This window comes from Oreochromis aureus, linkage group 23 (assembly GCF_013358895.1).
Source record: "Oreochromis aureus strain Israel breed Guangdong linkage group 23, ZZ_aureus, whole genome shotgun sequence".
Lineage (NCBI taxonomy): Eukaryota > Metazoa > Chordata > Actinopteri > Cichliformes > Cichlidae > Oreochromis > Oreochromis aureus.
In genome coordinates, this window is record NC_052963.1 from 27,807,255 (window position 1) to 27,817,721 (window position 10,467).

General features: G+C 39.0%; 1 gene segment (V, D, J or C); it reads left to right on the forward strand.

Annotated features, from left to right (window-relative positions):
- Window positions 1-7,311: 7,311 nt before the first annotated feature.
- Window positions 7,312-9,664, forward strand: LOC120436321 (the record flags this gene model as incomplete). The annotated part of the segment is given in 3 exon segments: window positions 7,312-7,354; window positions 8,798-9,106; window positions 9,180-9,664. Coding segments are annotated over 3 exon segments (570 nt in total), but the record flags the coding sequence as incomplete, so codon positions are not given.
- Between the last annotated feature and the right edge of the window lie 803 nt (window positions 9,665-10,467).

Consider the following 10,467-nt stretch of genomic DNA (forward strand, 5'->3'; position numbering starts at 1 on the left):
CCAGGAAAGCTGTCTATGTATCTATGAACAATATGGAAGTGGAGTGCACTCATCTTCTACAACAGTGTTATTGTACTATGATGGTGTAAAAATACATGTGAACGCTGATGAGATTCAGATGGTGGTTGGTTTGTCATTTCTAGAGCCTCACTGATATATTGGTTGATTTGACAATATATCAATATCAGCATTTAGAGTGATCAATAAATGAACAATTAAAAAAGATTAGACAAGAGAAACACCTTTCAATATGTCACAGTGACATTATGACAATGTCATGAATATTGATGTTTCACAGCTGGTCCACCAGGGGGCACTCTGCAACCTCCCTGTTTGCTCTAAGTTCGATGGAACAACCAGAACAAACGGTTTATGCAAGTAAAGTTGGGCAGAGCACAAACGTGTAATCCACAATCTGTTGTGACAATTAAGAAGGATTAAGGATAGATAAATATCTAAATATGAAAAAAGATCGAGGAAATATCTTTATGTTTTATGTGAAAAACATAACTGGTTTTCAAATACTGGTGTCAGTTACATACTTCAGTGTAAATGTTAAAACCTTTTATCAGTGTCTTAAAAAGTAATTACACTATGAAGAATATTGATCTCCAAACACTGAAGTCTGAAGTTTTGTTATTCCACGCAGTTGGATCATCAAATACAAGAATTAGAAGTATGAGCAATGGAAACTGAACTAATGAATTGAAAGGGAAAATCCATCCATCTTCCACTTATGTGATTTAGGTTGACGGAGAAAAAGGAAATATTTCAAAGCTAAAATCAGAGATCAGGATCTTTGTGGAATTCAAGTCCATTGCATCTCTAAAATAGCAGAATAAGTCACACAGTTTTATCTCTTCACAGAAAGTATGAATAAACTCTGAACTATGAAGAAAGATGAATGGTTGGAAAAGCAAATACATTTCCTTCTATGGGAAAACATTTAAATGTTCCTTTAAACTACAGGGAGTGCAGAATTATTAGGCAAGTTGTATTTTTGAGGAATAATTTTATTATTGAACAACAACCATGTTCTCAATGAACCCAAAAAACTCATTAATATCAAAGCTGAATGTTTTTGGAAGTAGTTTTTAGTTTGTTTTTAGTTTTAGCTATTTTAGGGGGATATCTGTGTGTGCAGGTGACTATTACTGTGCATAATTATTAGGCAACTTAACAAAAAACAAATATATACCCATTTCAATTATTTATTTTTACCAGTGAAACCAATATAACATCTCCACATTCACAAATATACATTTCTGACATTCAAAAACAAAACAAAAACAAATCAGCGACCAATATAGCCACCTTTCTTTGCAAGGACACTCAAAAGCCTGCCATCCATGGATTCTGTCAGTGTTTTGATCTGTTCACCATCAACATTGCGTGCAGCAGCAACCACAGCCTCCCAGACACTGTTCAGAGAGGTGTACTGTTTTCCTCCTTGTAAATCTCACATTTGATGATGGACCACAGGTTCTCAATGGGGTTCAGATCAGGTGAACAAGGAGGCCATGTCATTAGTTTTTCTTCTTTTATACCCTTTCTTGCCAGCCACGCTGTGGAGTACTTGGACGCGTGTGATGGAGCATTGTCCTGCATGAAAATCATGTTTTCTTGAAGGATGCAGACTTCTTCCTGTACCACTGCTTGAAGAAGGTGTCTTCCAGAAACTGGCAGTAGGACTGGGAGTTGAGCTTGACTCCATCCTCAACCCGAAAAGGCCCCACAAGCTCATCTTTGATGATACCAGCCCAAACCAGTACTCCACCTCCACCTTGCTGGCGTCTGAGTCGGACTGGAGCTCTCTGCCCTTTACCAATCCAGCCACGGGCCCATCCATCTGGCCCATCAAGACTCACTCTCATTTCATCAGTCCATAAAACCTTAGAAAAATCAGTCTTGAGATATTTCTTGGCCCAGTCTTGACGTTTCAGCTTGTGTGTCTTGTTCAGTGGTGGTCGTCTTTCAGCCTTTCTTACCTTGGCCATGTCTCTGAGTATTGCACACCTTGTGCTTTTGGGCACTCCAGTGATGTTGCAGCTCTGAAATATGGCCAAACTGGTGGCAAGTGGCATCTTGGCAGCTGCACGCTTGACTTTTCTCAGTTCATGGGCAGTTATTTTGCGCCTTGGTTTTTCCACACGCTTCTTGCGACCCTGTTGACTATTTTGAATGAAACGCTTGATTGTTCGATGATCACGTTTCAGAAGCTTTGCAATTTTAAGACTGCTGCATCCCTCTGCAAGATATCTCACTATTTTTGACTTTTCTGAGCCTGTCAAGTCCTTCTTTTGACCCATTTTGCCAAAGGAAAGGAAGTTGCCTAATAATTATGCACACCTGATATAGGGTGTTGATGTCATTAGACCACACCCCTTCTCATTACAGAGATGCACATCACCTAATATGCTTAATTGGTAGTAGGCTTTCAAGCCTATACAGCTTGGAGTAAGACAACATGCATGAAGAGGATGATGTGGACAAAATACTCATTTGCCTAATAATTCTGCACTCCCTGTATAGGATGGTTTCAGCTGTCAGTCAGCACCACCCTTACAAGAGGAGGTTGGAGGACCTGTTAGAAACCACGTGGTACTTGTAAGATCTTATAACTTGCCATTGTTCTGCATCAGCCTAACAGAGCACCACTTCTCTCCAGGTTCAGGAGAGAAACCATCACTGCACACGATGCTTTTCCTCCCAGCTGCTGCTCTGTGCTGTCTGTGTTCAGGTGAGTGATTTTATTGAAACAAGAGTCCACCATCAGTAACAAACACTGCCATACTAACCTGTCTGTGTCTCTACCCCAGTGATTACTGTGGCTGAAGAGCTGATACAGAGTGATTTAACTCTGACCAGGAGAGCTGGAGAAAGTGTCTCCTTCAGCTGTGGGGGAACTGACCAGTGCAGCAGTACTGTTGTATACTGGTACCAGAAGAAAGACACAAGAGAATTATTCAGAATGCTTCTTTCTATTGACATAAGCAGCGGTGCAATAAATCGAGGCTATAACCACCCTCAGCAGAACGATTTCTCAGCAGTGAATAATCAGGGCAGCTGGGCTTTGGAGCTAAAAACAGTTAAAGACGTTCATTCAGCCATCTACTACTGCTCTTGTTACAAAAGTACTCACAGTGTGAAATCATCCCTGCAGGCTGAACAAAAACCATCAGAGGAAAAGCAAGAAACCACAGCTCCATCCCAGTCTGAGAGACACCAGTTAGAGAAATTTTCAGTACTTTAAATCATAAATCGAAATGTTCATACCATCAAAGGGTAAAATTAATACTTGTAATTAAAGTTGACAGCTAACTGGGAGTACTGGGAGTAGGGATGGGTATTGATAAGATTTTCACGATTCCGATTCCATTTTCGATTCTGTTTAACGATTCGATTCTTTATCGATTCTCTTATCGATTCTTTTTAAAAAAGGAGAACACACAGGTCGATTAGCTTAGAACTTTGTTTTATATCTTCTCTTTGAACAAGATAGAAATTTAGGAGTAACATGGCCTTACAAACCCAACAGTGAGTTCTTAAGAGATCCACAGCCTACGGCTCTTCAATGGGGTGTCACAGGGTACCCAGGAAAAAAAATTGTAAATGTAAAATAATAAAATAAATATTCTTCTGTAGCATTAACAAAGTATAACATAAATTATTCTGTAGCAATTACACAAGAATATCCAGTAATGTCCCTGCCTACAGTTAAACACATTCACTTACCGAAAATCGGGGGCATCTGCTGTGGCAAATGGGTGCAAGCCTTTGACCACAAACTTAAGTCACTGCTCGGTGACATTTGTCTATCCTGGCCTGAAAGGAGACGCTACCGGTAGACTGCAGCAAGAACTGCCAGCCAGACTCTGTCTGTCTCTCTCATCATGGTCACCTAAATGCAGCGGACAGTAACGGCAGGTTTTGTAATAAGGCAGATCGCGCTAACATAATATGCACTGTTAGTTGATTATTTACCTGCCGCATTAACGGGAGATGACGTGCAAACGTTACCGCTGCTGCTGGGTTGAGATTCATGAGTCCGGAGTGGAATTAAAAACACGACATTCATTTAAGTTCATCGCGTGTTTTGTGAGCAAATGCTTTTGCATATTCGTAGTGTTTCCTCCTTTAAATGAAATATCTACTTTGCAAGTATTGCAAGTTGCCCCGTTGTCATCTGTTCTCGTAAAGTATAACCAAACTTTTGAGCGTTTGAGCCGCTTAGGCGCCCTGCCAGGTAAATGACGCTCCGCAACGTGGTGACGTCATTCGGGGCGACTGGAATCGATAAGGGAATCGTTTGCAAAAATGGCAAACAATTCCAAGGAATTGAAACAGTGGGAACCGGTTCTCAACAAGAACCGGGTTTCAATACCCATCCCTAACTGGGAGTACACAATAAAGGTGGGTAAGAAAGAAAAAATGTCACAGACCAGTTGTATGGGAGGTTTTTCCTTCTGAACGTTAAAAGTTGATATGTATCATATCATGGATTTGTATGTTGATGATACTATTGTTTCCACACATGGTCGAAAATATTTCAGACTACATCAAGTCCATTTATGTTCCTCAGTCTGTGTCTGTGGGAACAAATATTTTTAGTTTTGAAGTCATCATAGTTTTAAGACATTTTGTTGACTGACTTCATAGAAAGTGAAGAAAAGATACGACTGAAATAATAAATAAATTCCACTCTATATTTGAAGGTTAATGTTTTGCAAACCTCAGTCTCAGTGGAAAACTGCAACACACGCCTCAGCTGTCACTCAGCAGCAGCACTGACAGCTGCAGCAGTTAATGGGAGGTTTTAGGAGTTGTTAGAAACACGTGGTCCTCATCTGATCATATAAATTGTCCTTGTTTGGCCTCGTTTCTATCAAAGCATCACTTCTCCTCAGATTCACCAGAGGAAACGTCACTGAACACAACGGTTCACACAATGCTTTTCCTCCCAGCTGCTGCTCTGTGTTGTCTGTGTTTAGGTGAGTTTTAACCCAACAAAAACTACATGTAAGAAACACCATCAAACTGACATTTTTCTCTCTGTGTCTTTGCAGCGCTGGTTACCATGGCTGCAGAGCTGGTGCAGAAAGATTTAACTTTGACTGCGACACCTGGCAAAAAAGTCTCCTTCAGCTGTGGAACTGCCCAGTGCAGTGGCAGCTATGTGCACTGGTACCAGAAGAAAGACGATGATAAGTTCAGAGTGATTCTTCATATTAACATACGCACTGGTGAAGTCGACAGTGACTACAACCATGCTCAGAAAAAAGATTTCTCAGCTGTGAAAAACGAGAACAGCTGTGAGTTGGAGATAAATGCAGTTAGCCTCGTTCATTCAGCCATCTACTACTGCTGCTGTGCTCAAAGCTCTCACAGTGACAAAAGATCCCTGCAGACTGAACAATAACCATCAAAGGAACAGCAGCAGACCACAGCTCAGGTTCACACACACACACTGACGCAGGCATCACCTTTAAAACCATAACAACTAGTTTGTATTCTATTTATATAAGAAGTAAAAATAATCAAGACCAAAATAAATTCAATAAGAGCCAAAAGATGACAAATTGGGAGTATCAGATAAAATTACCATGTGTTCACATTCAGGTCAAAAACAGCAGACTGTAAAAATCCACAGATATTAGCTTCTTCTGACAAACATCAAACAGAAGTGTCTATATTTTGTTGGGAAGCAATATTCCTCTACAAGAACAGCTGGTGATCAGCAACTGAGGGAAAACTAAACACCACAAACAGTGATCACAGCTCCAGAAACCACAAAGCATATGGTTTTGAAAAAAAAAAAGAAGAAATGAATGAAAAACAACAGTTTGAATCCAGGATTCTCAAAGTATAGCCAACTGGCCAAACACACCCTTTAGTAACATTATAGTTGTGACTGTCATCCTCACGAATGTCAGCCAACGCTAAAAGTTACATCACATCTGCGAGTGCAAGCTGTGCTTTGGTGTCTTTGATTGTCCAACTCTTATTTCTGTAACCTTGCACATCTGCACAGAGCATACAGGTTGGTTTATTTTCCTTTACAGTCATTGCTGTCATGTGCTGGTTCCTCCATGAGGACTCATCATAATAATCATGCTTAGATTTGCAGGCAGTTAAACTACAAAACATGCAGCAAGTTTCTATTTTGTCTGTGGAGTTAATTTTTTGTGTGTCTGCTGATTTTTATAATCTTGAACAAACAGAAGAAACCGTTTAGCTGGACAGATATTTGTTCTTAGAAACCAGAGGACGACCAAAGTGCATACTGATATTGTAACACTTGTTGGCTGTTGCTAGGTCCCAAAACACACTCAGATGCGTTAGCCGGTGCAGTTAAATTGAATTATTTGCACAGTTTTATCTTTGCAGACCGTTCATTGATTCCAGACAATCGCTGTCAGCTGTGTACACCAGGCTCTCCTGACACTGTCCCTGAACCCACTGCAACACCCCTCCTGTGCAGCTGAGCCACAGACTACACCCTGCCACAGCAAATGAATCCTGTTACAGTGCTACTCCATCAAAACATTGTTGAGAAGTTTAATTCTGGTGGAAAACTGCCAACCTGCTGTTTGGACAAGAAGAAACTTGTGAAACAAAGGTCAGCTCAGGTAGCTCATCATCTGGAGGCAGAAGTTATGCAGAATATTCAGCTTCATGCAGTTTTTACAACATTAATTCATCTCGACTAAACCAAATCACGGAGCTGAAATACACTAAACAGAAATAACAATATGACCACAACAGGTGACAAGATTATCTCTTCATCACAGCACCTGTTAGTGGGTAGGATATATTAAGGAGCAAGTAAACATTTTCTCCTCAAAGTTGATGTGTTAGAAGCAGAAAAAATGGGCGAGTGTAAGGATTTGAGTGAGTTTGACAAAATAATGATGGCTAGATGACTCGGTGCAAAAACGCAAAAGCCCGATTGTGGGGTGTTGTTGCGGGTGGTCAGTACGTATCAAAAGTGGTCCAAGGAAGAAACAGTGACCAGTAACTCAGCATCTGTGGGATCTACAGGACAAACACGTGTGATCCATGGAGGTCCTTCCTTACAACTTACAGGACTTCAAGGATCTGTTGCTAACATCTCAGTGCCAGATATCACAGCACATCTTCAGGGGTCGAGTGGAATCCATGCCTCAGGACTGCTTTGGCAGCAAAAGAGGGACCAACACAAAATCAGGCAGAGTCATAATGTTACGTCTGATCGGTGTATGACACTGCTTTACCTCAGCTGTCACATTCAACATCAGACAGGTTTTTGTACTGGTCTGTGTCACTGTGTGAGGGGACAGGATCTTTGGCTCTGGAGTTAAACTGTACGTAACAGGTAAGAACAAATGAATTCATTTTCCTTACAGCGTTCAAAATGACAATTTGTTCAAAGCCAGTTTCTGTTAAGTCCAACTTTAAATGTGTTTTTATTAAGGTCGAAAAAAATGTGAATCTCACTGAATATGTGAGGTATTCATTGTTTTCTTTTTTTTTCAGCGTGAAAAGTCCTAAAAGTCTGATGTGAGCAGGGTTACAACTAATCCTTATCTAACAAATTTTACTCCCTTTTTATTTATTTATTTTTATATTTGTTTGTAAGCTCAAAAAGATAACAGATTCACTGGGATTTGTAAAACAAAATCATTCAAATTAAACATTGTGGACATATTTACAGTAAATCATAAATTTGTAAATAAAATGTTATTCATATTTGAACCTTAAGACACATTTAAGGAAAGTTTAATGACTACTGGCTTAATATAATCTCAAATATTATAGTAGATGTAATTTGGAAATTTAGGACTTGACATCATACTTAAAATAAGAAAAGTTTTGAAATTATATAATAAGCTATGTAATTCGGTATTTAATTAAATGTAGTGCATTATATAGAATTGATTGTGTATCCTTTGAGGGCCTTAAGCTATGTTCCACATATTCAAATAATTGCTATTGTTTAACTACATGAAAAAATAACGTCTCATGTGAACAAATGTGAACACAATGAAAAAAGTTCTGAAGTTACTGATCTAATGATGTGTTGGTCTCTCTCTCTCTGTGCATACTGGAAATTTCTTAAATGTCATTTTAATGTCATTAAAATGTCATAAAAATATTTATTTATATCAATCGCAATATAGATTTAAAAAATCCCATGTACGAATATTTCTCATAAATGTTTTCAGATGAAATTACTGTAATACTTACATACTAACCTTAATTATATATTTTAAGAGATTAAGAGATCCCAAATATAAAATCATAATGAAAACAAAGATACAATTAAATTCTGACATATTATAAAAACCGATATACAAATATTCACATCGTATATATGAAATCTTATTTGCAACAGTTTTAGAATAATTACAAACTATATGCTTCAAATATAAACAGAAACCATAATGTATGAAGTACACGTGCTTTTATTATCAATACTGTAGCAATAATATGTGAAGGATGTGATTTATTTTTACATCTATAGATGTGTTACATTGTATTGTTATAATTTAAAATTGTGATAAAAGAGACGTAAAGGACAAAGGAGTTAATTGTATTAAATATTGTGTGTTAATGAAATCAGTTTAACTTTGATAAATATAATTCTGCCTTTAATATATGCTATTATATTGTATATTATAACAATAAATCATCTGAATATTATTAAGTGTTTAAAATGAGCCATTACTCGGCCGATAGGTACTGATGGGTAGTTTGGTGATAATGAAGCCTGTCAGGTCACACTGAGTGAAATTCTGTGTCTGCTGTCAAACTTCAGAGAAGCCGGTACTGAAGCCCTCGGTGACAGTGTACCAAGCAGCATCCAGTGATCATCTGGAGGAGAAGAGATCCCTGCTGTGTGTGGCCTCACAAATGATTCCTCCTGTGGTCCAGATCACCTGGAAAAGCCAGAAGCAGGACGGATCTCCGCTGGCATTGACCCCTGGTGGCACAGAACAGCTGGACGTCATAGAGTCCGATTACACTGCCAGCATCTTGTTGATCCATCAGCGAGACGAGAACTCACATACATATAACTGTTCTGTCACACACGAGGGGGGGACGGTGGAGGACCAAATAGAGGAAGGTAATGAAAGTTTGTTGCCTTTTCAGCATGAAATTGGCTACGCAGCTACTCAAATGTGACTTTTCTGTTTCAGGAGTTTCTCAAAGTCCACCAAAAGAACTTCCACCAGATACACTTTCCACCAATCAAACTTTAACAGAACGTCCATCATCAGAACATCCTGTGTCTCAAAAACAAGTAAAACTGCTCTGCCTGGTGTACACGGTGCTGATCACGAAGAGTCTGGTGTACTGCTGTGGAGTCTCTCTGCTCAGGCTCGTCAGACGCAGCTGCAAACACGCAGCTGACTGACTGTTTCCTTCTTCTTGGCTTATCGCTTTTTATATCGTTTATCACTCAGGATTTAGAAAAATCTGTAACAGTGCAGCATTTTGGCTGTTTTTTTACTTTCTTTTTTATTTCAATATTAAAAAAGAGCTGAAACAGAAAAGGCTGAATTATTAGCTCCCTAGTAGATGAGTCATCATTTATAGCATTTGTTTAATTAAAACAAAGTGTTGCCTGCTCTTCAAAGTATTTCTCTGCAATATTCCAAATAAAGCAAACAAAAAAATATTGCTTGTTTGAGTTTAATTTTGTAGAAAACTGCGAGAAACAGCAGCACTCCCAATACATGCTGATAGGCAACGACTAGTGGTAAAAGAAGAACAAATGTTTAATGAGATACAAACAGGATTTTAAAGAAAGATGACAACATGAAACCATAAATCTGTTAGATAAAGAACATGCAGGTGTGTCTGAGCCTTATTTTTAGTTCACTATCATTGGGATTGCATAGTCATGACACTATGTGATATCATAGTGTGGAAGTAAATATTCAAAATCATAATGTTCACACACAAAATCACAAATTCCTTCCTGGTGCAATAAAAATGTTAAACACAATGACCCAATATTTATTTGAATATGAAATTTTAAATGTTAAAATAAATTAGAATTAGAGTTCATCTTGATTGGTTTTCATTTTGTAAAGGAGTCAAAGGAGTTTGCAAAGAAAAGCGTCTGGACTTCTTTAAGTTGCTTGAAGACGTTTCACCTCTCATCCGAGAAGCTTCTTCAGTTCTAAGGTCAAATGGCCGAGAGTCCCAGATTTAAACCCAGTGGGAGTATCCCCCCAAGGAGGGACAAAGGACCCCCTGGTGATCCTCTAATCACATGCGCCAAGGTGTGAAAGCGGGTGTGGGACCTAATCAGCCAGGGTTTCGGGTGAGCTCATTGTGAAACCTGGCCCCACCCTATCATGTGATTTCCTGAGGTCAGATGGCCCAGGATGTGAGTGGTGAAGCGAGATCGATCAACTGCAGACCAGACAACAAACGACGGAGGCCCAGAAAAGTGCAATCAAACGATGAGTTTATTGA